Consider the following 26403-nt stretch of genomic DNA (forward strand, 5'->3'; position numbering starts at 1 on the left):
AAAGAGCTTCTAAAACTCAATGACAAAAAATCCAAACAACCCAATTAAGAAACAAACAAAGACCGGAAAAATGTTTCCAAGGCCGATATACAAGTGGGCAAGAAGCGCGAGAAAAGGTGCTCAGCGTCGCTGACCCTCAGGGACCTGCAGATCAAACCACACTGAGGCCCCCTCACACCAGGAGCGTGGCTGCTCCCAGAAGAAGAAAAACAGCAGGCGGTGGTGGCAAGGGGGACAGGAGCCCTTGTGCCCTGGTGCCGGGCAGGCGCCCTGGTGCCGCCACTGTGCAGAGCAGTATGGGGTCCTTAAGAAATAAAAAGAAAATCACCAGATGATCCGGTAGTTCTGCTTCTGGGAATCGACCCAGGAGAGCGGACAGCAGGGTCCTGCGCTACTTGCAGACTCATTCACAGCCGCACCGTTCACGGCAGCTGTAACGCAGAAGCAGCCCCGGTGTCCACGGGTGGACGAAAGGATCAGCAAAAGTGGATAAATAAATCGCAATATGATGATCTATAAGAAACGTCTGTTTGGTCATTCAGACGAGCTCTTCAGAGAGCTTCAGGCCGGTGGAGACGCGCAGATTTGGGGAGAGCGGTGTGCCTGGAGAGGGCACGGGACCTCCGGGCCCTTGCCCAGCTTTGTCGCGACCCCATCACCCGTTTCGGGGGCGCAGGTGGGAGGAGTCTGGCCCACGGAACTGTGCGGCCGCCGCCTCCGTGTCGCGGTAGAGCACTTTCCTCCCCCCACGGAGAAACTTCCTGCCTGCTGGCCGTCACCCTCCATATGCTCCCAACCTGCCCCACCCCTGGCCCTCGGCGGCCCCGGACCGGCTGTCTCTAGGATGCTGGACGCAAACAGAGCCGTGGGGAAGCGGACCGTGCTCCCAGGCTCCGCCGTGCACGACGTATCCGCGCTCGGCTCCGGAGGCCGGACCACAGTCTGGTTGTGTGGACGTACCTGCGCCTGTTCTTCCGCTGGCGGACATCTGGGTGTCCGGCATCTTCTGGCTGTTACAGGTAATGCTGCCGTGAAGGTCACGTACAAGTTTCCGCTGCACACTTGCTTTCCTTTCTCTGGGAGCAGACCAGGTGGCACTGTTGGGTCGGACCGCGGCTCTGGGTTGAACGGTTTGAGGTGCGGCCATGCTGGGTCCACAGTGGCGCCTGAGGGTTCCGACCCAGCATCTCACCGACGCCTGTTACTGTGTGGCCTGTCGATTCTAGCCGTCCTCGTGGGTGTCACGTGGGCCCTCCGGTCTCCGTGTGGTTTCGGTTTGCATTTCCCTATGATAATGAGGTTGAACATCTTTTCACGTGCTTTTTGGCCATCTGTGTGTCTTTGGGGAAACTTCTGTTCCAGTCCTCTGCCCGCTTTAAACTCGGTGGTCCGTCTTCATTACTGAGTTGCAGGGTTCCGTATTGCACTGGGCACTACAGCCTTGTCAGGCGTATGATCCGTGATTTTTTTCTCCCATCCGGTGGGTTGTCTTTTCACTTTCCTGATATTTTCCTTTTCAGTACAAAAGACTTTAAATTTGCTGAAGTTAATGAATTTGTGTGTGGGGTGGGGGTGGGGGTTGTTGCTCCTGCCTTCGTCATCAGACCCAAGAAACCCCCGTCTGACCCAAGGTCTCAAAAGCCTGTTCCTCTGGGACGTGTTTTGGGTGGATTTTGAATTACAGGAGAGCCTTTGATTCGTGGAAGGGAGAAGGTCTAGGTCTAGGCTGAGGGTGCAGAGAGGGGTGGCCGCAGGAGTCGGCATGCCTGGTTGGGCTCTGGAGGAGGCTGGGCGGGCACAGGAGTGGGGCCATCGCTTCTTGGGCACCAGCTGGGAAGACGCGTTCTGGACTGCAGGACAGAGCAAGGAGGTGGGGAGAGGAATCTTAGGAGAGTTTGGGAGGAAAAATGCAGACGTCAGGAATAAGGTAATAGGAGCCTGGATTAAAATGGTGGAAGAGGGTCAGGCGGGGGGTACAGCCCCATCTCCAGCCCGAGCAGGAAGGCCACAGCTGGGGCCTGGGAGGGGCGGTCGGGGCTTCCTGTGGTGTTGGAGCTCTGGACTGGTTAAGGTTCCTCCATCCCAGGGGCGCCTGGGTGGCTCAGTGGGCTAAAGCCTCTGCCTTCGGCTCAGGTCATGATCTCAGGGTCCTGGGATCGAGCCCCGCATCGGGCTCTCTGCTCAGCGAGGAACCTGCTTCCCCCTCTCTCTCTGCCTGCTTCTCTGCCTACTTGTGATCTCTCTCTGTCAAATAAATTAAAAAATCTTAAAAAAAAAAAAAAAAGATTTCTCCATCCTGGTCCCCCTTGGGGTGGGGACTCCAGGACATCCCTGGCATGTTGTGGACTGATAGCCCAGCTTCTGGGGCTCGTTCCTCCCTCCCATAGTTGTTGTGGGTGATGGGAATTCACAGCTCGTGGGGGCAGGGCGCCTCAGGGTCTTGGGGTAACAGCATGAGCTCGTACATCCCGAGCCCTGCACAGGAACGCTCCTTCCTGACAGCTGACCACCCAGGGTGCTGATCGCTTCCTGTGCTTGGCTAGTATTTGATCTGGGGGCCATGCCCCCAACCCTGAGCCCCCCACCGAGGTGGCTGGTGTGGGGCCGCCCACGGGGCTGTCACATTTGTGACCCTGAGCAGAGGCCACCTGTGCATTCAGGGCCTGGGGGAGGGGCTGTGACCGGGCACTGGGTGGAGGTCCTGGGACTGTCTCCAGGCCTTCATGTGGAGTGCCGCCTTGCCTGGAGGGGCCAGCTTCCTGCGAGGCGGCCATTCCAGGGCGGCCGGGAGCACCCTAACCCCAGGAGTGGCCTGGCCCCGAGGAGCTGGAGACACAGGCAGGACCTTTCCAGGCTGGCTCACTCCAGGCCTGGCTGCTCCCGCCCAGGTCCGCTGCGAAGGCTCCAGCCCGGCCCCCTGATGGACCCCGCTGCCAGGCCTAGAACCAGCGCTGGGGCTTGTTAGATTTTATTTGTGTTTTGAGGGAGGTGCCTCCATCTCCTGATAAAATGTGGGTGCCTCCGGCAGACCGAGTCTTGCACTGTTAACTCTGTAAGACGGAACTAGACTCCTCTGCTGGGCCCTGTTGCTTCTCTCCTTGTCCTCACGGCCTTTTGCAGAAACCTTGGCTGCTCTCGGAGCTTCTTGAAATGCTTGCTCTGTGGGTGTGGACTTTCCTTGGAAGAGCACAGGGGTGAGTGTGGGAGCTGCGAGCAGCCCCTCCCGGGCAGGCAGGCCCCTCCGCAGGGCATTCAGGCGGGCCATCTCAGCCCAGCGGGCCAGGTGCCTGCAGCCCGTAGGGGGCCCCGGCCAGGGGCCCTGGTTGAGCTGCTTCCCTCCTCGGCTGGTCGCTCTGCTGTGTTCTCTGCGGCCCCCACCAGCGCCGAGTGTGTCGGTAGCCCCGTTCCTGCCCGTGCTCCCCGCTGTCCAGCCCCCGGGGGGCCCTTTGCCTCACGCCGAGTTCCCCCGCTGCTGCCCCAGACCAGGCGGTCCGGGCCGAGCTGGAGGCACAGCCTTGGCAAGTGCAGGGTTTTTGGTCACCGCAGGCAGCGGATCCTGGGGGGGACATCACAGCAACAATCGCTGTCCCTCTGCCCCGTCCGGGGCAGACCAGGCCAGCTATCCCCAGGGGCCAGTCTGGGATGGCCAGTGGTGGAACGCATATGTTGTTCAGGGCCGCAGGGGGCAAGCCCAACTCTCCCCTTGAGGGGCGCAGAGAGCCTGGACAGGAGGTGCCCAGCAGCTGGGGGGACTCGGCCGGGCAGCAGGAGGAAACCCTGGGAACGACAGACATGGGCGCTGCTGGTCTCCCTTTGGACCCGCCAGCCTGGAGCTCAGCACCGTGCCCGGGGTCAAGCAGGACGGGCTCCCAGTGCAGCCCCCGCCGCTCCGTGTGTGCGGACGCGTGAGCTCCGGCCGCGGCTGTCAGTGTTCTGGCCTTGCCCTTCCTCCGCAGACCCTAGGCAGGCCCCAGGCCCGGAGTCGCCGCCTTCAGAGCTGGTGACAGCCACAGGAGCTGAACGCATGGCAGCCCACATGCCGCTGGACGGTGACCGTGCCTGTTGCAGCAGAACCCGACGTTCCCACGGGGTTTGACGGGACACGGAGTCTCGTCATGTGCACTGACCGTGCCCAGGACACACAGCGGAGAGACATCAGCACCGGCTCCGCAGCTCAGAGGAGGAGCCGGCCAGCTGACGACGCACCACCAGCGAGGGCACCCGGGCCTGGGAACGGTCCCTGGAAACTGGTCCAGGGAGGAAAGGAAACACGCTCAAAGTGAACGGAAATCAGGACAACTCAGCGAAGACGTGGAAGCTATAAAATTAAAAGAACCAAACAGAACATTTTAAATTAAAAAACACAGTAAGCCAGATAAAAATATACTTCGTGAGTTCAATAGTGGAAAGCAGATGGCCGGGGAATGAGCCCGTGAACTTGAAGACGGATCAATAAAAATACGTTCTCAACAGCAGAGGAAAACCAGAATAGCTTCAGGGAAAGTACGAGAAAATCTAACATTGATGTCGTCGGAGTCTGGAGGAGAGCAGGGGTGTGGAGCAGACGAAACACTGACAGAATGTCTGAAAACTTCCCAGCTTTGATGTCAGATAAACTTACTGATTCGAGAAGTTCCTCAGTTCCCAAACACGGACCCTGTCACGGTCTGCTAAAAGCCGAAGTCGGATGTTGAAAGCAACTAGGAAAAGAGGGTCTGTCGTACACGGTGTGGATTTTTAAAACGCAGAGTTACCAGCTCCCTCACAACAGAGTCTTAGAATGCCGTGTGAGCCAGAATCACAGGCCAAAGGGGACACATCTAGGGGCCTTTCCGGTCGTGGAGCGCCCGTCCACGGAGAGGCTGCACGGGGCCCGCCAGGCTGCGGGCCGTCTTCCCCGTGACCATCCCGCGAAGCCTCAGGCAGCCTGTGTGCAGCAGGTCGGGAGGCCTCCCCGTCCCCGTCTGTGCTCTGTACGGCCGTGGCAGAGTGGGGGACGCAGGGCTACGTCCTCAGGCGGGGAGTTCCAGACACGGGGGTCCTCACCCTGATTTTCGGAGTGAGAACGAGCCTGGGGCTCAGAGGACTGTGTCCGTCTGCAAGCTCAGTGCCTGGATGCGTGGCCCTTGGTCTGGTGCTGGCGGCTCTGGCAGCAGACGGCGCCCCGTCTGCGTGGGGATCCCCACGCTTCTCCTTCATCTTCAACCCCCTTCCTGGCAGCAGCTCCTCTCGGACTCTGGTCTGGCTCACTTAGCTGGGAGGGTTCGGGCCACGGGTGGAAACGGGTCTGATTTAAATTTACTGGTAAGTTACCGGAAAACACAATAGTGCTTGTGCCGGTGCCTTGGGAAGCCTGGGTGCTCGAAGCTGTCAGGGGAGACGTGGCTGGGGGACGTGGCTGGGGGACGTCGCAGGGACAGGTGCTCCCTTGCCACCCACTGAGGGCTGAGAGTCCCTGCCTGCCTGTGGACTGATCTGAAGCGCTGGAAGGGAGGTTGGCGTCAGCGACCAGAGACGGCATCTCCCTCCAGTTACCGTTTGAGGGCGGGGGTCTGGCCAGGCAGGGGTTCCCGTGACCAGGGGTTCGCTCTGCTGCTGCTTGTGGCCTCCAGTTTCGTCCTCAGCACGCCTGGGTGCAGATGGGGCTGCCCGGCCAGGAAAGGAAGCTCCTGGCTACAGGGCCCCCCCCAGGCAAGTCTCCCGAGGCCAGCCCGGCTCAGCCCGCCCGTCCCCGTGGCCAAGTGCTGTTCTCCTGCCGTCCCCACCTGCCTGGTGGTCCTTGGGATGCCGTGTGGGAAGGGGTGGTCTCCCCCCTCCCTTCTGAGGCCACAGCATGCCTCCTGAGGGTCATAGCATGCACGCCGGCTGTCAGGAGGGACGGAACGCTCAGGAGGCCATGTGAGCCGTGCCACGGTGTCCAAGGTGTCTGCTTCCCTGCCTGGCAGCCGCAGGGCCTGCCTGTCCCTACGGCTGTGCATGCCGTGGCCTCACGGTGAGGACAGGAGGAGCGGGGGGGACAGGTGGGGGCCTGGATGGCTGCTGACCGCCGGCTTGTGTCTCTGCAGCATCAAGATGGTGCTCATGTGGGCCAGTGGCGACACCTTCAAGACGGCCTACTTCCTGCTCAACGGCGCCCCCCTGCAGTTCTCCGTGTGCGGCCTGCTGCAGGTGCTGGTGGACCTGGCCATCCTGGGACAGGCCTACGCCTTCGCCCGCCACCCCCAGAAGCCAGCCCCCCACGTGGCACACCCCGCCAGCGCCAAGGCCCTCTGAGGTGGCGGTGGGACACGGACGCGTGGCCTCCGCCGTGGGCCCTGGCCCAGGCGCCTGTCGTCCCTGCGTGGCCAAGGGGATGTCCGGGCCATCGGGATCTCGATCAGCTCTGTGGGTCTCGGGTGGGGTGCCAGGGGCCTGGGGGCCAACATTCGTGCTCCACCCCGAGGACGAGTGTGAGTGGGCACGAGACCCCAGGGCTGGACTGAGGCTGTTTTCCAGGTGATGGAGAAGCAAGTGTTCTCTTCCTTCCTCTCAGAAAATACCTGTCTGGGACTTGGAATGTGCTCACAGACCCAGGAAATGGCAGACTTTGGGCTGCTGCGGGACAGGGCTCCAGGAAGCCCCTCTGGGTCTCAGGCCTGCCGGGAGTCCCCGGGGCCTGTAGCCGGGCTGTTGGCAACCCTCGGCCTGAGCGGGTGGGGGAGCAGGGGCACCAGGAGAGCCCACGCACCCGGCGCACAGAGCCTGGTCTCAGAATGGCCCAAACGTGGACATCCTGGAGACAGCACGCGCGCGAGGGAGACTCAGAGCAGGGCCCGGGCACAGAGAGTGGGCCTGGGGTTTGTACACAGCTAGTGCTTGTGGGAAGGAAGCCGTGAGGATGCACTTTACAAGTGCTTCTGGTGACCTGCCAGAGTCTGCCCTGTGAGGGTCATCTTCAGTGCAGCCACATCACGGGACTCAGGACTTGGCCCTCAGCTTGGCAGTGGGGCCCAGAGTATTCCGTGTGCCACACACCTCATTTCTGCATTGGCCGCCTCCTGGGAGATGCCTGTGTGGACGCCGCTGGCAGCGAGGAGGCAAGCCTGTGTCCGTGCCGGCTGCATGCTGCCAGAGTGAGCTCAGGGGTGTTGGCACCAGAGCCTAGAGTTCCCCATGAGTCCTGGGGGTATGTGGGGGGCACAAGTGGCCCGTGTGTGCCCCCAGGAAAGCTGGGGGCCCAGGACCAGGTCTGTAGGGACACACCCTCCGCCGAGGACAGGTGTACTTACTGGTGTTCCCTCTGGGTTCTGGGAATCGCACGTGCCTGCAGCCTGCCACCCTGGACGTCCATGTTCCAGGACGGGGGTGGCCTGCGAGTCAGGCGAGGGCACGTGTGATGCAGGTGTCCCCACGCTCCTCGGGCGTGGGGTGACGTGCCAGGGCGGGGCGTCCCTGGCCACATGCTCTTCCCCCCTCAGTTGTACAGGAGCATCTCTGCTGTGCCCAGCAGCCCTGGGCGAGCTCCCAGGTCCCGGCGCCTGAGTGTCCCAGCAGCCGTGAGGCTTCCCCTCTGCAGGGCGGAGGGCGGCCCTAGGGCGGGTGTGCGGGGGCAGCGCTGCTGTCCTGCTGTTCCAGCTGCTGCCTCCTCCTGAGCTTTGCTCACAAACCCCTGACTGTTTGAGTGAGGGTCCTGCTTAGTCACTTGGGCTGTAAGATGCTTTGAAAATGTTTATTTTTAAACACAGGGGGTGTCAGTAGCCGTAATTGCCTCCAGATTGAAGTGTCTCCCTCTGACTGCGGCCGTGCGGCATGTGCCCAGCAAGGGGAGCACTCGGGGTCTCTGCGCTCTGACTTTAACCCAATAAACCGCTTGCGGATCCGTGTGGCCTCGTGAATGGAGTCCAAGCGGGCGCCCAGGACACAGTGAATCTTGGGTCCCCATGGGTCCACACGGGTCTTCAGAGAAGGGGGGGTGCCCTCTTCTTGGGGTCCAGCTCTGCCTCTGTGAGGGGCAGGGACCAGACTGCTGTCTTGGTCCCCCCACACGGACATACCAGCCCCCCAGACAGACCAGCCCCCACCCTCTGGACAGACCAGCAGCCCCCCTTCACCCCCCAGACAGATCAGTCCCCAGGGCAGACTAGCTCCCCGGACAGACCAGACCACCCCTTCCCCCCAGACAGATCAGTTCGCTAGGAAAGACCAGCCCCGTGGACAGACCAGTCCCCCCAGACAGACCAGGCTAGCCCCTCAGCACAGACCAGTGCCCCAGGACATACTGGCCCCCAGGGCCAGACCAGCTCCCCAAACAGACCAGTCTCCTGGGCCAGATCAGCCCCTCAGCCACAGACCAGTCCCCCAGGACAGACCAGCGACCCCACCCCCTCAGACTAGCCCCCAGGGCAGACCAGCTCCCGGGACAGACCAGACCAACCCCTCCCCCAGGAAAGACCAGCTCCCTAGACATACCAGTGTCCTGGGACAGACCAGACCAGCCCCTCAGCACAGACCAGTGCCCCAGGACAGACTGGCCCCCCGACGCAGACCAGCTCCCCCGACAAAGCAGCAGGACCAGGCCAGGGGAGGCCCTGACCACCGAATGCCTTGAAAGGGTGAGAAGTCTTTTGTTTAAAGAAAGGCCAAGGGAAGTGTTTGAAGAAAAGTGGACAGTTTTGTCAAGCCTGTAGGAATGGAGCTGTGTGTACTGAGTGCTTCTTTTTTTTTCACGGAGACAATTTACATCTCGGGGCAAGGTCTCAGAAATATCAGAGATACGATGAAAATGATATTCTAAATTTTTGGATGACCCCCCCCCAACCCCTCCCGCACTGGCCCCAGGGTCCAAGAGTGAGTCTGGCCTGGAGCTCCTCCGTGTGGGTGACACCCACGTGGTCTCTCTCCGGCATCCGGCATCCCCAGCCTGGACCCTTGTCTTGCTCTGAGGGTAGATTTTTACTTTCTTTTTGATAATCAGTTCGTTAAAATTAACTGCTAATTCTGCATGCAGTAAAAATCCCGACGGCGAAATGAAGAGCAGTCAAGCACGCAGAGGCGTCTTTCGCCATGAGCCCATCTCCGTTCTTGAAAAGTCACCTGTGGCCTCTTTCTTTGGTTCCACTCACAGCCGCCGGGTGTGTGGGAAGGAGCTGGGGCCCCATCATCACATCGGCCGGCGGGGCACAGGCTCCCGAGCCCCACGAGAAGTGGGGCTCTAATCAGAGTAGATGAAGGTCCCTTTCCGCAGGCTTAGACCTCCGATAAAGCTGTATGGCTTTTCCCCTCAGCTGGATAGTGGCGCGACTGCCCTGGCTGCTGGTGTGACACGGTGCGGCTCCCTGCGCTGACCCTCCGAGAACTTGGAGCTGACGGAAGGCTGTCAGTGAAGCCGGCCCGTCTCCATCTGGGCAAGAAGAAGCCGTGTGTGCATGTGTGCATGTATGCGTGCGTGTGCGTGCGTGTGTCGCAGTGGGACGCCCACAGTGGATGACACTGCAGAAGCAGGAGCCCCCCCCAACTGCCCACCACAGATAGCTCCTCCAGGAGCTGCCAGCCAAGGGGCAGGGAAGCAGAGGGTGCGGCCTGCGGACACGGGTGGCCGCCTGGCATTCGCTATGGTCTGGGAATTTCTGGGCCAGGGAATCCGAACTCCGGAGGGAAGGAGGAGGAAAGAGGGAAGCAATGACCAGAAGAGGAGGATCAGTCCCCCCCTCCCTCCGAGTTAGGGCTGCGCTGGCCAGAGGGACATGCAGTGGGTACCTGGAAGGATCCAGGACCCCCACCCCGAGGTCGCCCATGGGATGGGGTTGGGAGGTGACGCACTTCTATTCCTGAGGAAGCTCAGGAGGAGCGGCCTCTTGGGGGCCACAGTCGCGGCCACCCCCCAGGTGCGGGGACCCCGGCGTGGGCGGCTGTGGCGGGCCCCTGCAGGCCGTCCTCGGTGGCCGGGGCCGAGCGCGCGCTGTCCTCGCGCAGGGCCGGCTCGGGGCTGGCGGCGCGCCGCCGCTGCTGCTCCTTGAGCTCGGAGTAGGAGCGCGAGAAGGTGTGGAAGATGGACGTGACCGGGAAGGCCAGGAGCAGGATGCCGCTGAGGATGCTGCCGAGCGCCACCACCTGCCCGGGCAGGCTGCGCGGCACCATGTCGCCGTAGCCCACGGTGGTCATGGAGATGACGGCCCACCAGTAGCAGGCGGGCACGCTGGAGAAGTCGCGGCGCGCGCCCAGCTCGCGCTCGGCCAGGTGCACCAGCGGGGCGAAGAGCGCGGTGGCCACGCAGAGGAAGAGCAGCAGGAGCCCGAACTCGCGCGCGCAGCGGCGCACGGTCAGGCCGAGCGAGCGCAGCCCCAGCGAGTGGCGCGCCAGGCGCATCACGTAGAGGACGCGCAGCGCCCGCAGCAGCCGCAGCGCCAGCCCCGCGCGCTCCAGCAGCGCCGCGCCCGCGCCCGCGCCCGCGCCCCCCGCCGCCAGCCCCGCGAGCAGCGACACGTAGAAGGGCAGGATGGCCAGGAGGTCGATGACGTTGAGCGGCATCCGCAGGAAGGCGCACTTGCTCTCGGCGCGCAGCGAGCGCAGCAGGAACTCGAAGGAGAACCAGGCCACGCACACCGTCTCCAGCACGAAGAGGCTGCGGCACTTGGGGGAGCACTCGCCCTGCAGAGGAGAGGGGCGGGGTGCGGTCACACCCGCGCTGCCCTTCCCCCACGCGCCCGGACCCTCCTTCCCCATGCGCGGGGGCCGGTTTCCCTCCGAGGCTGTCACCTGGCCTGGAGCTCAGCCGACCCGCTCCCCGCCTCCCCAGCACTACTGGTGAAAGTCATTAAAAACAGCCATTAAAGCCTCTGGAAACGGCAAACGGAACATCTATTCCAGCAAAGCTAAAGAAATTCATTTAGAAAGGCGAGAGAAATACCACCGCCCCAGCTCAGCGAGGAGACCTGCTCCAGAACACAGGCCACGTCCCCTAGCTCCCCAGGGCAGTGCAGCTTCAAAGGGGGCGCCTTCTCCCTCCCAGTCCCCACTTCTGCCCTACCCTGCTCTGAGAACACTGGGGTCCCCGCCTTGCCTGGGGTCCTGGCTTGTGCTGGTGGTGTTACGCCAGGAGAGGCAACCCAGAGGACCTGAGCTGCTCTGACCCCCTCCCCCCAGTCAGCTCAGTGAATGGGGGTCACCAGAGAAGCCAGGCACTGTCCCCACCCCCAGTTCCACAACTCCTGGGGCAGAGGTTTCCCCCGGGGGAGGGGGAAGCAGGCTCCTAGAACAGCTCATTTCTTGCCAAAGAAACTGAGTTCATTTGTAACTAAGTACGGAGTCGTTCGACCCCAGGGTGTTCTCATCATTGGACACTGTCGTGAAGGAAACTGGGCAGAGAGTCATGGGGTTCGTCCCAGGGTGACCGTGGGTGTCCCCAAGCTGTGGGTCCCTGAGGGGCAGCATTGGTAATCCCAGTGTGCGGACGTGTGTGTGCACGTGTGTACGCGTGCATGTGTGTATCTGCACGTGTGTGCACATGTGTATATGTGCACATGTGTAGCCACATACGTGTGTGCACGCGCATATCCGTGTGCATGTGTCTGCGTTTGTGCGTGTGCGAGTACTTAGTATGTGCACGTGTGCATGTATGTATCCGCATGTGCATGTGCACACACATGTATCTGTGTGCATCCACGTGCACATGTGTGTGCACATGGATGTGTCTGTGTACGTGTGTGCATGTATGCGTATGCGTGTGTCTGTGTACATGTGTGCACATGCATGTGTCTGTGTGCGTGTGTGCGCATGCATGTGTCTACGTGTGTGCACATGTATGTGTCTGTACGTGTGTGCGCATGTATGTGTCTGTACGTGTGTGCGCGCACACGGAGGACAAGGACACCTGCGCTAGAACAGGTAACAGGAGCGAAGCCCGGAGGAAAGGTCCATGTGACCCAGCGTTGCTGCCCTGCGTCTTTCCAGTAAGAAACCCTGGAGCGGGTGTGGAAACCGTAAATCATGATCCCTGCCTCAGAAAAGAATCAGGAAACAGAAGCGACATTTGGGAGGACCAGATGCCGGAGTTTGGAGAAGCACCGTTGTGGAAATGTGCTCACAGACCAGAGGAAGATCGAAGACGTGGAACTCGGGACGGCAGCCCGTTGCACAGATGGGGCGTGCAGGCTTTTCCGTGTGCCTAGCTGCCGGCAGGTCCTGGTCGGGCCTGCCTTTGACCCGGAGCTCCCACCCGGCCGGAACCTCCCGGGGGCTCAGCAAACTCCCCAGACTCAGCGGACGCTGGCGTGCACTCACAGACCCCCTCTCGCTGGAGGGGAGGTGACCTGGGGGCCTTGCACTGCCCCCCTCGGCCTGTGGGGACAGACCCTCACGCCCACCCAGCTCCCAAGCCTGCTTCAGGGAGGGGCCGGCAGGGCTGCATCTCCACCCCCCATGGACAGCACAGGGCTTCTCCCCAAGTGTGTCCTACATGTACAGACCCTGATTTATCTCAGTCTTCAGGAACCCGGGCCTCTGGGGCTCCCATAGACCTGTCTCCGCCATGCGCCGCCGTCCGGTGGCTCGCCTCCCCACGAATGAGCCGTTGGGGCTCAGGACCTCCGTTGCCATGGTCATCGCCTGTTTTGTGCCTGGAGATAGTGGGCCGGCGCCGCGGCTTATCCCGCAGGCTCACATGCAGACACGGCCCGGGTGCAGATCTCTGGACACAATGTGGCAGGTCTGTCCCCAGACAAAGGCAGTGGTGCCTCCGCCCAGAGGAGGGGTTTTCAGACCCTCTGCTGGGGTGTGCGGACAACATGGTGTAGGATCTTCAGTGGCCTGTCGTCCCACAAGGCCGGATCCCCCCAGGGTCAGGGGTGGTGTGGCCAGTCCAGAGGCTTCCCAGCAGTCACCCAGCTGCAGGTCGCAGCGGTGCAACTGTTTTAGAAAGTCCGGTGGTCTCGCTGCTGCCCTCGATTCCCAGACAAGCAGGGGCTTTAGCCCAATTGGAGGCGCCCAGTCTGCGGCATGGCCTGGGGTCCCGAGTGTGTCCAGTCTGTGCCTTTGTCCCTCTGTCCCAGAGCTGGCTCTGGGCCCCAAAGGGTTAGGAGCTGCTGTGCACAGAGCACTCGGGGGCTCCTGCCCCACCTGTGCCCTCGGGGGTACCTGGGCCTGTCCACCTGTTCCCACCTGCCAGCCTCACCCCTCCAAATCCAGGTTCCCTGGGGATGCTGATGACACGGGGCCACTTGGCTCTTCGTGCGGCCGGCCGCTGGCTGCTCCCCTCCCTGTGGAGGCCATTGTGAGGGCTGGCGGGCTGCGCACACCCTGGGGCATCTGGCGATCACAGATCCTAGCAGGAGGGCTCCTGAGGGGTGAGGCCTGGTGACAGGACCGTGCACGGCCAGGGAGAGCAGCAACTGGGGCAGCAGAAACGCAGCAAGGACGTCTGCCACTCCCCCTTCTGGAAGGTTCCTTGGGGCCAGCGCCAGGATTGTGCGGGGAGATGCGTGGGAGCCTCCACCAGGCGGTCTGTGGCATTTGCTCCAGTGGCGCCGGGAACACGGTGACCCACGATGCGGCTCCGGCCGGAGTCAGCGGTCAGGGGCTCCCGGGGACGGCACCTGCCGGCACAGGCTCCTGCGAGCAGCCTAACCGTGCACATGCGGCCTCAGAAGGGCGGGTTTCCGGGGCGGGCGCTCAGCCCTGAGGGCGGCCCCATGGCTCCGTGCTGGAGGAGACAGAAAAGGGCCCTCGGGTCTCTGAGGGCATTCACAGCCCGGGGGGGTTGGTGGCGGGGCTCGGCGCTGTGGGCAGAACGATACTTAAACTTTAAAAAGAAATCTTTTAGCCACTTTAAAAATCGGAAATCACATACAGAAATTACTGCAGCCCTGTGACTTTCAAGTTAAATTCTACTGGAAAAACCCCGACAAGAAAGTACTAAAAGGCTCCCAAGTTTCTTTCCTTCCACCTCCACCCATCTGCCTCGTTCCTGGAAAGAGTCAACGGTGTAGCCAGCGCAGAAAACAGTGAGGTGGTTTCGCAAACAAGGAAACACAGGATTACGATATGATCCTCCAAGCCCATGCCTGGATGTTTACCCAAAATAATGAAGGACAAGGACTCAAGCAAGGGTTTTGATACGGAGTCACGCCAGCGTCCCGCGCCATGGGCCGGAGGGTTAGCAACCCGAGTGTCCACAGACAGAATGAGAAGATGTGGCGTGCTTGACAGGGAAATACTACTCAGCCTTCAACAGGGAGAAATTCTGCACCTGCTGGGACACGGGCGAACCTGAAGGACATATGTTCAGTGACAGAAGTCAGCCACAAGCCTAAGTCCGGTGGGATTCCACTTGTGTGAGGTCCTGAAGGAGTCGCAGTCATAAAGACAGAGGGTAGATGGTGGGTGCCAGGCGCTGGGGGAGGAGGGGTTCGGTTTAATGGGGGCGGACTTCCAGTTTGGGAAGATGAAAAGGTTCTGGCCGTGGCGGTGGCAGTAATGACACAACGTGTCATCTGCACTTCGTCCAGATGCTGGTCGGCTCTGTGCAGGTTTCCCCTGAGACGGCGATGAGCGACACCTGCTCTTTACTCAGCACCTGGTCTGTGCGGGAGGCCAGATGCCCCACAGGTGTCTGTCCCCAGGCAAGGGGCACACACGACACAGTCCAGCATGTGCTCACCGACACTGGGATTCTTCCTCTGTAATCCCACAACTGACGGGACGAGGCGGTGCCTGGCCAGCATGAAGTGATATTTCAGGAAGTGGGGGGCAGGGGCTAAGGGTCTCGAACTGGGGGAGGCACGGAGGCCGGTGGGCACCCAAGGACTGCGCAGGGGCCAGCTGGACTCCCGAAAGGACATCAGGAACGAGGCAACCCCAACTCCTCCGGTGTCCTGACTCTACTATGTAAATGGGTCCCCTCTGCGTACTGCCCGGGGTTACTACAGTTCAGAAAATCCAAACACGGCAAGTGGCTTTTTGAAGCAGAATCCGAAACCGGAGCTAAGACCCCTGGAGGCGACGGCTCAGGAATCAGACACCCAACGGCAAAGGGAACCGACTTCCTAAAATTCATGTTGAAATTGACTCTGCCGTCAGGGTCGCCAGGCTCCTGGTCAGCCGGCTGCTGTTTCGGGGGAGGACACTGGCCTTCATCTCGTCACTGTGACTCTGGATAAGGGGAGACCCCACCACCTGTGCTCCAGGCTGACCTCCTGACCTCTGAGGGGCTCCGAGGCTTTGATCTCGAGCTCTCTGCCCAAGGAAGGTGCTCCGAAGCCTCGGTCCAGCCCCTGGAATGGGAAAGCTGGGGACTGTGGAGGGTTTATACCCTCCTGAGAAGGAAACGCTGGAATGCTCGACTCTGCCCTCCAAACGCCGCAGGACCCTCTCGTCTCCCAGTGCTGCTGCCCTAGACAGCACACACTCCAGGCCTTTCCAGAATGTCCCCTGGGTTTTCCACCACGCATTCAGTGCATAAATGCTGACACACGTTGGGCAACATCCAAACTGGGAACATTTCTGGCCACATGTGCGGGCGTTCTCACAGACCAAACGGGGACAGAGTGTACCACTGCGCCCAGCCCCTCAACACAGCCAACCCTGGGTATGTTTGAGCAGACCCAGGACTGGCTCCAGTGCCCCTCCTGAATGTGAGGTCGTGTCCCCTTGGTTCAAGACCCAGGACTAGAGGCTAGAGCACACGACTCCCTAGGCCTTTATGATCCCGCATGTTTGGCTGCAAGTCATCGGGGGCCGCTGGCCTGCCGGCTGGAGAGGCTCCGGGAAGGGCTGCTCACCGGCAGTCTGATCCCCGCCCAGCCACCTGGCTGACGCCAGCGCCTCCTCCAGAAGGCTCACTCTGGGGGCTCTGGACCAGAGCAGGAGTGGGCCGGATCCTGGGGTGTCAGTGCTGGACGCGGGAGGGGATCCGGAACCAGCACTCAGCTGGCTCTCCCTTGGCCTAGCTGCCTCCAGGTCCCAGCTGTCCCCACCCTCTGGCCTGGCCACAACCAACCTGCACCAGCAGCCCCTCCGCAGGCCCAGAGGCCCCCCACGCCCCGCACCCTGGGGCCATCACAGTCTGCGCCCCCCTCCCCCATCCCCACTGCACCCCCCATCCCCCACCGCCGCCCCGCTCACCCGCTCCTCCTCCGCGCGGATGTCCGGCATGGTGCTCAGGCAGAGGCCGACCGCCGTGGCAGCCACGAAGGCGACGGACACGCAGGCGAAGAGCTTGCTGGCGGGTCCGGAGCGCGGGTCGTCCAGCAGGTCCCGCAGGCGCCGTCCGGGCCCCGCGTCCCCCGGGCTCCCCGGCGGCACCGCGCGCGCCTCGGCCGCCTCCTCTTCGCGGCGGCGCAGACGGCGCAGGCAGCAGCGCTCCAGCCGGGCCTCGTCTGTGCCCCAGTAGGCCAGCTCGTCGCGGAAGGCCAGCGCGCAGGGGCCGCGCAGCAGCCGCAGCTTGCCGGCCCGCAGCAGCGCCACGATGGCGCGGAAGGCGCACGGGCTGCGGTCGAAGAAGAACTCGTCGCGGCTGGCGTCGTAGTCGTCGCACACGCGCAGGACCTCGTCGCGGCCGCGGCAGGCCCGCAGGCGCTCCAGGCGCGCGAGGGGACAGCGCGCCAGCGCCGCCCAGGCCAGGCGCACCCTGCAGCCGCCCACGTTGATGATGACCACGCGCCGGCCACTCGCGGGCTCGGGGAGCCGCGCCATGGCCCCGGAGCCCGGCGGGACTCGGGTCGCAGCACCTGCAAAGGAACAGAGGGGTCAGGGCGCGCACGGGGGATCCAGCCTGGGAAGAAGCCGGATTGTCCCACCTGCACGGAACCGCGGAACGGACCCCTTCAGCCCCCGCAGGCCCGCTTAGGTGGTGCCCTCCTGTCAATTCACCTCCCCGGGAGGAGGGCAGTGGCCAAGGGTGGGCCACCGACCCGACGCCCCGCAGGCTCACCGGCGCCTCGAATAAAGGTCAAGGGGGAAAGACAGAGGGGACGTTTTCATCAAGCTGCTGGCGGTGGGCTCTTGGGCTCTGGAAGGGCAGCTGGTGGCTGGAAGCGAGAGGCAGTGATCAAGGTTGAATCCCGTGTGCACTCGGCCATCAGCCGCACGGGGCGAACACGTGTGCCACACACCTGACACAGAGGACGTGGTTCCTTGGCGTTCCAGTTTGGGGGACAGAGAGCCCAGCACCCCCAGCTGCAAGGTGGGGTCTATAGGAGAAATAAGAGGGTGCTCTGGGCACCCAGAAAGGTCTGGAGAGCCAGGAGAGCCTCTCAGAACCAAGGAGTTGGGGAAAAGTGGAAGTTGTGTTGAAGGAGCGAGGTTTCACTTACTGGAAAGCAGTCATCATTTGGGTCCCGGGAACTTGCTGCCAAGACTTCCTGTTGCTCCCCCAAATCAAAGACTCAGAGGAGTGCAGAGCTCTGAGAGTTCCCTGCCCCACCCCCACCCCACCTCCCCCCAGGCTCCCAGACAGAACCTCCTTCCTGAGGTCACAAGGCATCTGCTCTCAAAATGGCAGGAAACAGCAGCGATCTGTCAGGGAAGACTTGCGGGGGCAGCGTGTGGCCCTCACGGGGACACGGTCCCGAGTGCCCAGAGCCCCGTGAGGCTGACGGGCGTGGACCAGCGGCTGCAGCTCCCGGGAAGGTGCTGAAGGTCCCGCGCCCCAGAGGGAAGCACCGCACACCCTCCCCCGGGATTGCGGAACCTGAAGCAGTTTCTGCTGGGAATACCGGCATCCGGTCTCAAACGAGGGACAGAGAACTAACCCGGCTTACGTGACACGCACGTGTGGAAGCCTGTCTGGGCTGCCCGGGGCTTCGGTCTCTCCCCCCCCCACACCCCTTCTGAGTCACATACTAAGTCCGTGGAACAGGATGAGGGAGTCGTTTTGTAGCTAAATCAGCTGCGTGCTTCCAAGGGCCTGTCAGTGCGCAGGGGTTGAAAGATCTGGGTAATCTGCCGGACCCCGGGACTTCTGGAAACCCTTTTTCCAGAACATACATGTAGAACACACATGTTCCACAGAACATGCCAGAACGTACCTGTAGAAATAGAAGTACTAGTCACCGCTCACTTTACAAGTGTTCTCAGTCAACTTCTTGCTCACTCGGGAGGCCACACTGTCACTTCCAAGCACCTTGAACACATCCCCACTCCCAACACAAACACAACAGTCCGTAAGCGCAGCTGGTTTTAAGAGGACGGACGGCTCAATAGAAAAATGAGCAAAAGCCACAAAGTTTACAGGAAAGGAAAAAATAGCCTTTCCACATATGAAGAGCTATGCAGCCTCATTCATGACCAAAGAGCGCTCTCTGGTCCCCACGAGGCAGCGCGTGGGAACGGGTGAGGAAGTCTGATCTCTCTGTTGTCAAGCTGTGGGGTCTGTCACACTCGTTCCCTCCTCACGGACTGTCAGTGGGTCCAGCTGTTCTGGCAGGAGCCGAGGGTGTGAAGCCCGGGGACCTTAGCTAGGCCACGCACTCAGGAAAAGGGTAACCTAGAAAAAACTCCATCTGCTGGTGTGGGAAGACCATGAGATTTCTGGGCCGGCTCTGGGTGTAGAATGAGAGCATGGACCTCAGCATCCGCCGTCACAGTCATTTGGGGCTGGGATTTCGGTCTGTGAAACTCCAAGTGCAGATACGATCACGCACGGAAGGTGGTTTCGGGTTGGCACTGTCCCCACGGCCTGTGTTAGAGCCGCACACCCTCCGTCCACAGCTGTGGTTCTCAACCTGACACACGCGGCATTTGGCGGGGCTGCGGCCACTGTTTGCTGGTGACTGACAGCTGTGGGCGGAGAGCATGGGGGCTGCTGACCCTGGGATGCACAGGACGTCCCCAGAACCCAGGGTGGGAAGCAGCCCAGATGTCCACAGTGCCACGGCTCTCGCGGGACCAGCTCTCGCGTCCAGCCTTGTGGGATTCCCACAGTCGGAGCCTCAGTGACGATGAAATGTCAAAGCAAAATTATGAAACACACAGGGTTACAACCCTCAGAGCAAGAAGCGGCAGGCACCCGAGGGGTAAGGGAGGGCCCTAGGGTCTTTAGATAATAGAGCTTCCAAACACACACAAAGATGTGGAAGAAGGGGTTAGACATCCCGGAGAAAAGAGACCAGGTGGAGCGAAACAAGAAACAGCGGCCCTGGGCCCACCTCCCCCTGGACCTATCTCTCCTGGTCCCCAAGTCTCCCGGGCCCACGTCCCTGGGGACCCATGTTCCCCTGGGCCCTGGGTCTCCCTGTTTCGTGTTCGCCTGGACCCCACCTCCCATGGGTCTGTGCCCACACTGGGTAGACTCCTAGCTGTCCGTGCCTGGGTCTCTGTGCCTGCGTCCCCCTGGCCGCCGGGGGACAGACCAAAGATGCTTGAGGCTCAGCGTCTGCAGGGGCACCTCTCACTAGGGCAGAGAGGCGGGGGTCAGAGGCCCCCAGAGCTCCCCAGTCCTGCGAGGGGCCTCCCTGGCTGACCCACTCTGCCTTCCTCTCCTGGTCACTTGGGACTGGTGCTCCTGGGGTGGCTTCCTGGGGAAGCCTAGGGAGGCTTCTGCGTCGCTTCCTCCGGTCTGCCCGAGGAACTGAGCTCAGACATCTGGGGAGTGTGAGGCTGTGTGTGTGGAGCCCGCAGTTCCCAGAACTTTAAAGAGCCAGAAAGATGCAAGGAACAGTGTCTAGAAGAGAAGGTCATCAGCGGCTTCATGTGTGCGTGCGCCTGTGTCACCAACAATGACTCAAAGCCTCTGATGCATCAGGCTCTTACATTCTGGAATGGAACCTCCTGCTTCTTGTAGGGAGAAAAGGGACTTAGAGCCACTATCTTGGGCTGCTTGACTGAGTTTTTCTTTCTTTCTTTTTTTAAAAAGATTTTATTTGCTAGAGAGAGACAGAGAGAGTGAGCGCAAGCAGAAGGTGCGAGGGAGAAGCAGGCTCCATCCCAGGACCCGAGATCAAAGGCAGACACTGCACCGACCACACTCCCCAGACGTCCCTCGACTGGGTCTTGCAGAGAAATTACTGCTCTTTTATGACATGGTCTCTGAACCTCACAGTGCCCACTTCTGCCCTGGCGATCACCTGCCTCCCCCACGTAATCTGTCCAAACTGGGACGCTTAGAAGGCACAGGGTGCTGTGAATGACGGTGGGGCCAGAGTCAACTGCGAGGGATATCACCCTGCCCCAGAAGGGCAGAAGTGGGGTCCCGCAGGGGGCCTGAGTGGGGGCCGGCACCCGCTGGCCTTCACGCCCCCATGGTCCGTCTCCCAACTACTCCGGGGACGGCTAGTGTGACGGCTCTCAGAGTCCCTAAGCACCTCTCTTAGCCATGCCTACAGAAACCAGGACCAGAAGAGCAGGGTGGGGTGGGGGAGGGGGAGGAAGCCTGGCCGGGGGGGCACTAGGAGCCGGGGCGGGGTGTCTGCGGACAGGGACAGCTGCTCCAGTGACCGTCGAGGGCCTGCTGGGTCTAGGAGTGCCATGAATCCTTTGTCACGGGTGGGCACGGATCCTTGGGGGCAGGTTCGGGGGCTCACTTTGCAGACTGCAAACCGCGTATCCCGGGGCGGGGTGCGGCTGCACTGCGGGGTCAAGGAGCCGGGGAGCTTGCCGGTCCCCCACACCCCTTCCCTTCTGATTCCTGCTGGTTCACCCAGGACACAACAGGCCCTGCTAACCTGTCTGCCTCCCTCCGTTTGTCTGGGATGGTGTTTGGCTGGGCTGGGAGCTCCTTGGGTGAAGTGGGAGCCCACAGCGCCGGCAGGCAGAGCCACATCACCCCAAAGCACCACCGGGATGCGAGAGAGAGCTCCATTCTCTGTGTCCCGGCACTTCTGCCACAGCCGGCCGTCCCCTCGTGCAGCTGCGAGCCCTCCCCTCCGGCAGGGGTGTGCCTGCCGCTCGCCGCTCCTTGGCAGGCAGACACCTCTGGGTTCCTCCGGACCTAGAGAGCCCAACCGTCCCCGAGGCTCCTCCTGGTGTTCCTCGAGGTGACGGGAACCTGACTCCTTCTCATTTGAGAAGACAGTGCTTCTGAGACCGGAGAGCGCTCCCCTGGCATTCCGTGTGTGTTGTCAGACGGGGAAGACGACCCCTACCTCCTCGCTTTGAAGTCCACGTGTATTTCCGAACGCGCATAACAGGGCTCCGAGCTAGCGCATCTGGGGCCACGGGGCAGTGGGGGCTGGGCTCTGGGTGAGGCCCAGATGGCGGGCGCTGCTGGGGTGCTCGGTGGCTGTCCTCGGGAGGTGCTTGGCCAGGGGCGCTCCGCCACACCCTAACCCTCACCCTGATGCTGGTCTGTGATGTCACATGAGGAAGCAGCACCCGCGACCTTCCGCCCACGTCCGCACACACACTCCCAACGCTGACTTCGGAACCGAACGCCATTTGTTCCCTGTGCGCAGCTCACAGATTCCCGAGGGATGAGGTCTGAGTTGCCCTCTTCGGGCATTTTGTATGACCAGACACATAAGGTCGGGAGTTGGATGAAGAGGACCCGTCTGTCCGGAGGCTTCCCCAGAGCGGCGTCCGCCTGTGGGAAGGAACGCCGCATCTGGGCGCAGAAGGGAGTGAGTGCACGCTTGTCCCCGACCTCCTTGCCGTCAGCACAGAGCCAGCAGCAGCTCCACGCCGGCTGGTGGCCCCGATCTTGCGAACTTCTGAACCCCTCCAGGCGGACGCCCGTGTCTGATGTTCTGGGGAATTCTCGACTCGTGTGGGTGGGCGCAGTGTCCACCGCTGAACGCCTCTGGTCTGAGCCTCCGTCCTCTCCCGCTGGAGAGCCTCATCTTCTCCCGGCCAGTCTCCCTACTTGCCCTGCACCCAGCACGGCAGCCAGGGAGGCTCGCGAGGCCTGGCAGTCAGCCTCCGACCACACCTCCCTGCTGTCTGCTCCCCGGACGGAGGTCTGGACCGTGCGGTGTCCCCCCACCCCTGACACCCTCCGGCTCCTCGCCTCCCTTGAGATCCGCCTCCATCCCTCAGCTCTCGCCACACCGCACACCCCGGCCTTCCCCGGCTCCGGCCTGCCGAGGGCTTCCCTCTGCTCCCAGGCGAGCAGGCAGTGTGCTCGCTTGCTTTAGCCACTGGCCGTTTTCTTTCTGCTGCTGCTGGGACAGGGGCTCCGTGAGGGAACGGCTGCCATCAAACACCCCAACACGGTCCCTGGAGTGTGGCGGGTGGTCAGGTAGTCCTCGTCGAAGGGACAAGCTAGGGACGCATGGGCCTCAGATGTTACCGGCCCATGTGCCCCACGTGTCGCGTGGCCCCCGATGGGTGGCAAGGCCGGCATGAGTGTAGCTGGGGTGGGGTCTGGCCCGTGGCCCAGCACATAGGAGGTTTCTGGTGGACCTGGTCCGGGGGCCCAAGAACACAGCCCCTGTGATTTCCCCTGAAAAAATGGCCAGAGCCTGCGACCTGAAGCAGAGGCCCAGGAAGACCGAGTCAGGCTCGGCAGGCCAGGACGGCGCCCGTGGCTCTGCTCCCGATCGCTCCACTGACTGAGCCAGCCAGGGCCCTTGCACCATGTAGTCTTCATGAAATAAGAGTTCGCTTGTTCATTTAAGGTGGGCAGAGGGAGAGCAGGAGGGAGAGAAGCAGAGCCCCACCCAGCGTGCAGCCCGGCGCAGGGCTGAGGTCATGGCCTGAGTCCGAAGCAGAGGGGGAGGCTTCACGGGCGGAGCCCCCAGGTGCCCCTGTGCATGGGCCTCGCACGTGCGCTGGAACTCTCCATAGACCCGTCGCGGTGTTTCCGAGTGTTTCGGCGGCTGGTTGGGACCCTGCGCTATGTGCACACGACTTGTCCGCTCCACAGCTGGCGCGGAGCACGGTCCCCGACTGTCCCCTACATGCCCGTGCCACACCCGGCGGACAGCTGTCTGCGGTCGGTCCTCGAGGGGCTTTAGAAGCACATGGGCAGCCGTCCGGTTTTCTTTCCTGCCATCGGACATCGCTTCGGAAGCCCCAGGCGAGCAGCAGAGCCGCCGCGTTCGCCCGTGCTCACACCCCACCTTCTCCCCCGGGGCCCCTCAGCCTCTGCCTCTCCCAAGAACTTGCAGTCAGCGTGTGCTGGAGGGGACGGGTCTGCTGGCAACAATTCTCTTAGTCCGGGTATCCTGAGAATGTCTTGACTTCACCTCATTCCTGAAGGTGTTTTTGCTGAATGTGAGATTCTGAGCTGATACGAATTGTCCTAAACTGAGCCCTTAAATCTGGTCTCACTTCCTCTGGCCTCATGGCTTCCGATGAGAAATTTCCTGCCGTTTGAACTGTTTCCCTCCAGGTAAGGCACGTTTTATCTCTACCTGCTTTCCAGATTTTTAGTTTCCTGGTTTTTAGACATTTGACTATGGTGTGTCTTGGTGTGGACTTGCTGGTTTGTACCGTTTAGTACTCAGTCAGCTTCTTGAATCTGTAGACTTGTGTCTTTTGCTAATTTTTAAGTCGTTATTTCCCCAAGAACTTTCCGCCCCGCGGTCCTTCCCCTCCCGGACTCGGACGACGCGGACGCTGGCTCTTGTTACGGCCGGAGGCTCCGTCTCTGAGCCGCCATCCGTGTTACCCTGTCTCTGTCTTCCCCGTCCTTCAGGCGGCCCGGCTCGCCATCCAGACGCCTTCTCACTGGTGCTTGAATGTATCCACTGCGTCTTTTTGTCATTTATTGTATTCTTCAGTTCTAAAGTTTCCCGTTTCTTCTTCATACCTGCTCTTCCTTCACTGAGATGCTCTGTCTTTGCTAAAGCTCAGTTTTCTTGTCAAGCATGTTTGTCGTTGCTCGTTGACGTGTTTTTACGATGGCAGCTTACTTAATTCTAACGTGTCTGTCGTCTTGATGTCGGTGTCTCATGCTTGTCCTCTGCTGGGTTTGAACCGTCTTGGCTCTTGGTATGAGGACTGATTTTCCAAAGAAACCTGGAGATTTGGGGCGTGATGTTATGGGACTCGATCTTACTTAAAACTTCTGTTGTAGCCTCTCAGAACAGAATGAACACATCTGGCAAGCTCCTAAGATCATACAACTAAATACCCTCTCTTTCTAGGGAAAATGCTCTTAGCCATCAGGGACGGGCCCTTCCCACGTGAGCTGCATCTCGCAGGAAGTGCCGGTCCCCGAGGGGAGGCCGGCAGCGTCCGGGGTGAGATCAGCGCCTTGTGACCAGCGCTTCTGTGAGCGGCGCCGCAGTCCCGGGCAAAGCGGTGCGCAGGGACGGGTCCTACGGCCGACGCTGAGAGTGGATGCGTGACACGAGTGAACAGAGGCTGATGAGTCTGTAGAGACGCAGAAATAAGAGAGAGACGCAGAGAAGAGGGAAAGCCCTTTGCCATCCCCGGGGATGGGCATCTGCCGGGCACCGGCCACCCAGTTGTGATGGGTGCCTTTTGGGTTCACTCTGAGTCCAGTCACACAACGTGGCATGGCCCCACTGACATCGTGGCCTCAAGCACGACACGGTGTGCAGCGGCTGACACTGCCACAGCCATCGGGCTCTGCCCTGAGTGACGCAGAGACCCACGTCCCGGTGTCCAGAGAACCTGGGGGTGATGTGCTCGCACAGAAGCATGAGCAGAGGCCATTCTGAGGAGAACTCCTTGGCTTCTGCGTGGAGTCAGGGACGTGGGAATCAAAACGTGGAGGAATGTCCTAGAATCAGGGTTCAAAGAGCTTGAGACAACTGACCGATGAAGTTGTAGACATGATTAATTTTATCCGAAATAGCGACAGAAGACGGTTTGTGACCGCTGGGGAGATCTGCAATTGGACGCAATACAGCCATGACTGTTAATTTTCTTCAGTGTCACATGCATGCGGTCCCAGAGGGAAGGCCCTTGTTTTGGGGACGCATAGTAACTGCTTAGGGATAAGATGCCTCGATTCCCGGGGGCTGCTTCCAAGGTGGGTCATTATTTCACGTGAACGTGAACGCGCAGACGGCCGGGTCTTCACCGAGCGACTCCTTCAACTTCTGGTGTATTTGAGACTTTTCCCTTAAAAACGCTGGAAAATAACAGCAACAAACCCCGAAACAAAACTCTATGCCAGCACACGGACTCTCCTGCCACGACGCCGTGGCGGTGTCCACGCCCTGAGCACCTGCGTGGCCCCTGGGCTGTCCTCCTCGGCCGCTCAGTGTGACGGCACCGGCCGCCGCCGAGGCCTTGGCTAGGGCCTGGGCACCCTGGACGCTCTGACGTATGCGGGACTGCTGGGTCGTGTGTCCGTCACAGTGACCACACGGGGCCTGACCACACCGGACAGAGGAGTCTTTGTAAAACACGTCGACACTGATGTGCCCGTTACTGACTCACGGATGTGGCCTGCTTGGCCCCCGTCCGTCTGCGGGTGTCCTCATGGACGTGCGCTTCTAAAACGACTGCAGCAGATTTGGGTTTTATTCTGTGAGTTCAGGGCTCCCACTTTCTCAGTCCCCAAACACCACTGAGACGCGGGCGTTGGAAGGCAAACAGAGCCGCAGGGGCCGCACCCAGCAGCACTAACAGCCGCATCGAAGTGCAGCCAGAGACCTAGGTCGGACGCCAAGAAACCCTGAGCCAGTTGTGGAGGCTGAGAAACACGGAGACGCCACGGCAAGGAAAACCCACGCGCTATCCCTCTCCGACGGTTTTTACAGGAGCTGAAGCTTCCACCTTCCCAGCCGGAGGGTGAATCCTGGCTCGCAGCCAACGCTGACGAAAGGCCTGGCCAGATCCGACACCGTAGCTCACGGCTGACCTGCCCCCGCTCCGGAGCCAGAGCAGGCACTCGGGGGCCGGGAAGAGGGGGGACATCTGAGTGTGCAAAGCTACTGGGACCACTGTGTGCTGCGCCCAACAGGACTCTGGGCACCTCGGCGGGAAAGCCTGAGGACTGAGTCGGGGGAGGGGAGGGTGTCCTGGTGCCCCTGGTGTGCGTCTGGGGCCCACCGCCCACAGCCCTCAGGGTCTCAGGGTCCAGGTAGCAAACCGAGGGTTGAATGAGATAATCTCTAGCTCTCTTCCAGATTTAAGGTCTATAAGTGCCAGGTGAGAGTGGCCAGGGAGGGAGGGGTGGGAATCCGGAGAGCAGCAGGGATGTGCTGCGAAGTAGCGGCCGAGACTGGACGGGGAGGCCCAGGCTGGTGTGGGAGAGCCCGCGGAGCTGCGGAGGGACAGCCTGGGGGCAGGTGAACGACCCCCGGTGGGCGGGTGTGGGACTGGGGTCCCTGCAGCTGGAGCTAGGAGGGAGCCGGTGACACCGTCCCCCTGCGTCGGTGAGCACCTAGACCCCTGCACAGCCTTCCGTCCAGAATCTTGGGGCGAAGCTCAAAGAATCAGCAGCTCACAGGTCTGCTCCGTGAGGGTCCCATGAAGGGCGAGGCAGGCTCCGGGGGACTCACAGGACAAAGGACAGGCCTAGGGGACAGCGGACACAGGCTCTCTGGGGTCCCCCAGGTCATCAGTTTGCCGCTA

The 26403-nt window shown here is 61.4% G+C and overlaps 2 protein-coding genes across 5 annotated transcripts in view; one reads left to right on the forward strand and one right to left on the reverse strand.

Moving 5' to 3' along the window:
- Positions 1 to 7858, forward strand: part of SLC66A2 (solute carrier family 66 member 2) — a 46881-nt gene extending 39023 nt beyond the window's left edge. For all 3 annotated transcript variants that reach the window (XM_059138618.1, XM_059138619.1, XM_059138620.1), the window contains one exon: positions 6066 to 7858. In XM_059138618.1, coding sequence (XP_058994601.1) covers positions 6066 to 6273 — 208 coding nt within the window. In that variant the 3' untranslated portion in view covers positions 6274 to 7858. The remainder of the gene's footprint in view (positions 1 to 6065) is intronic.
- A 292-nt stretch (positions 7859 to 8150) lies between these two features.
- KCNG2 (potassium voltage-gated channel modifier subfamily G member 2) overlaps positions 8151 to 26403 on the reverse strand; it is a 42273-nt gene continuing 24020 nt past the window's right edge. For both annotated transcript variants that reach the window (XM_059138617.1, XM_059138616.1), the window contains exons 3-4: positions 16096 to 16700; positions 8151 to 10626 (exon numbers count right to left, since the gene is read on the reverse strand). In XM_059138617.1, coding sequence (XP_058994600.1) covers positions 9817 to 10626; positions 16096 to 16665 — 1380 coding nt within the window. In that variant the 5' untranslated portion in view covers positions 16666 to 16700 and the 3' untranslated portion in view covers positions 8151 to 9816. The remainder of the gene's footprint in view (positions 10627 to 16095; positions 16701 to 26403) is intronic.

Source organism: Mustela lutreola, chromosome 11 (assembly GCF_030435805.1).
Source record: "Mustela lutreola isolate mMusLut2 chromosome 11, mMusLut2.pri, whole genome shotgun sequence".
Classification (NCBI taxonomy): domain Eukaryota; kingdom Metazoa; phylum Chordata; class Mammalia; order Carnivora; family Mustelidae; genus Mustela; species Mustela lutreola.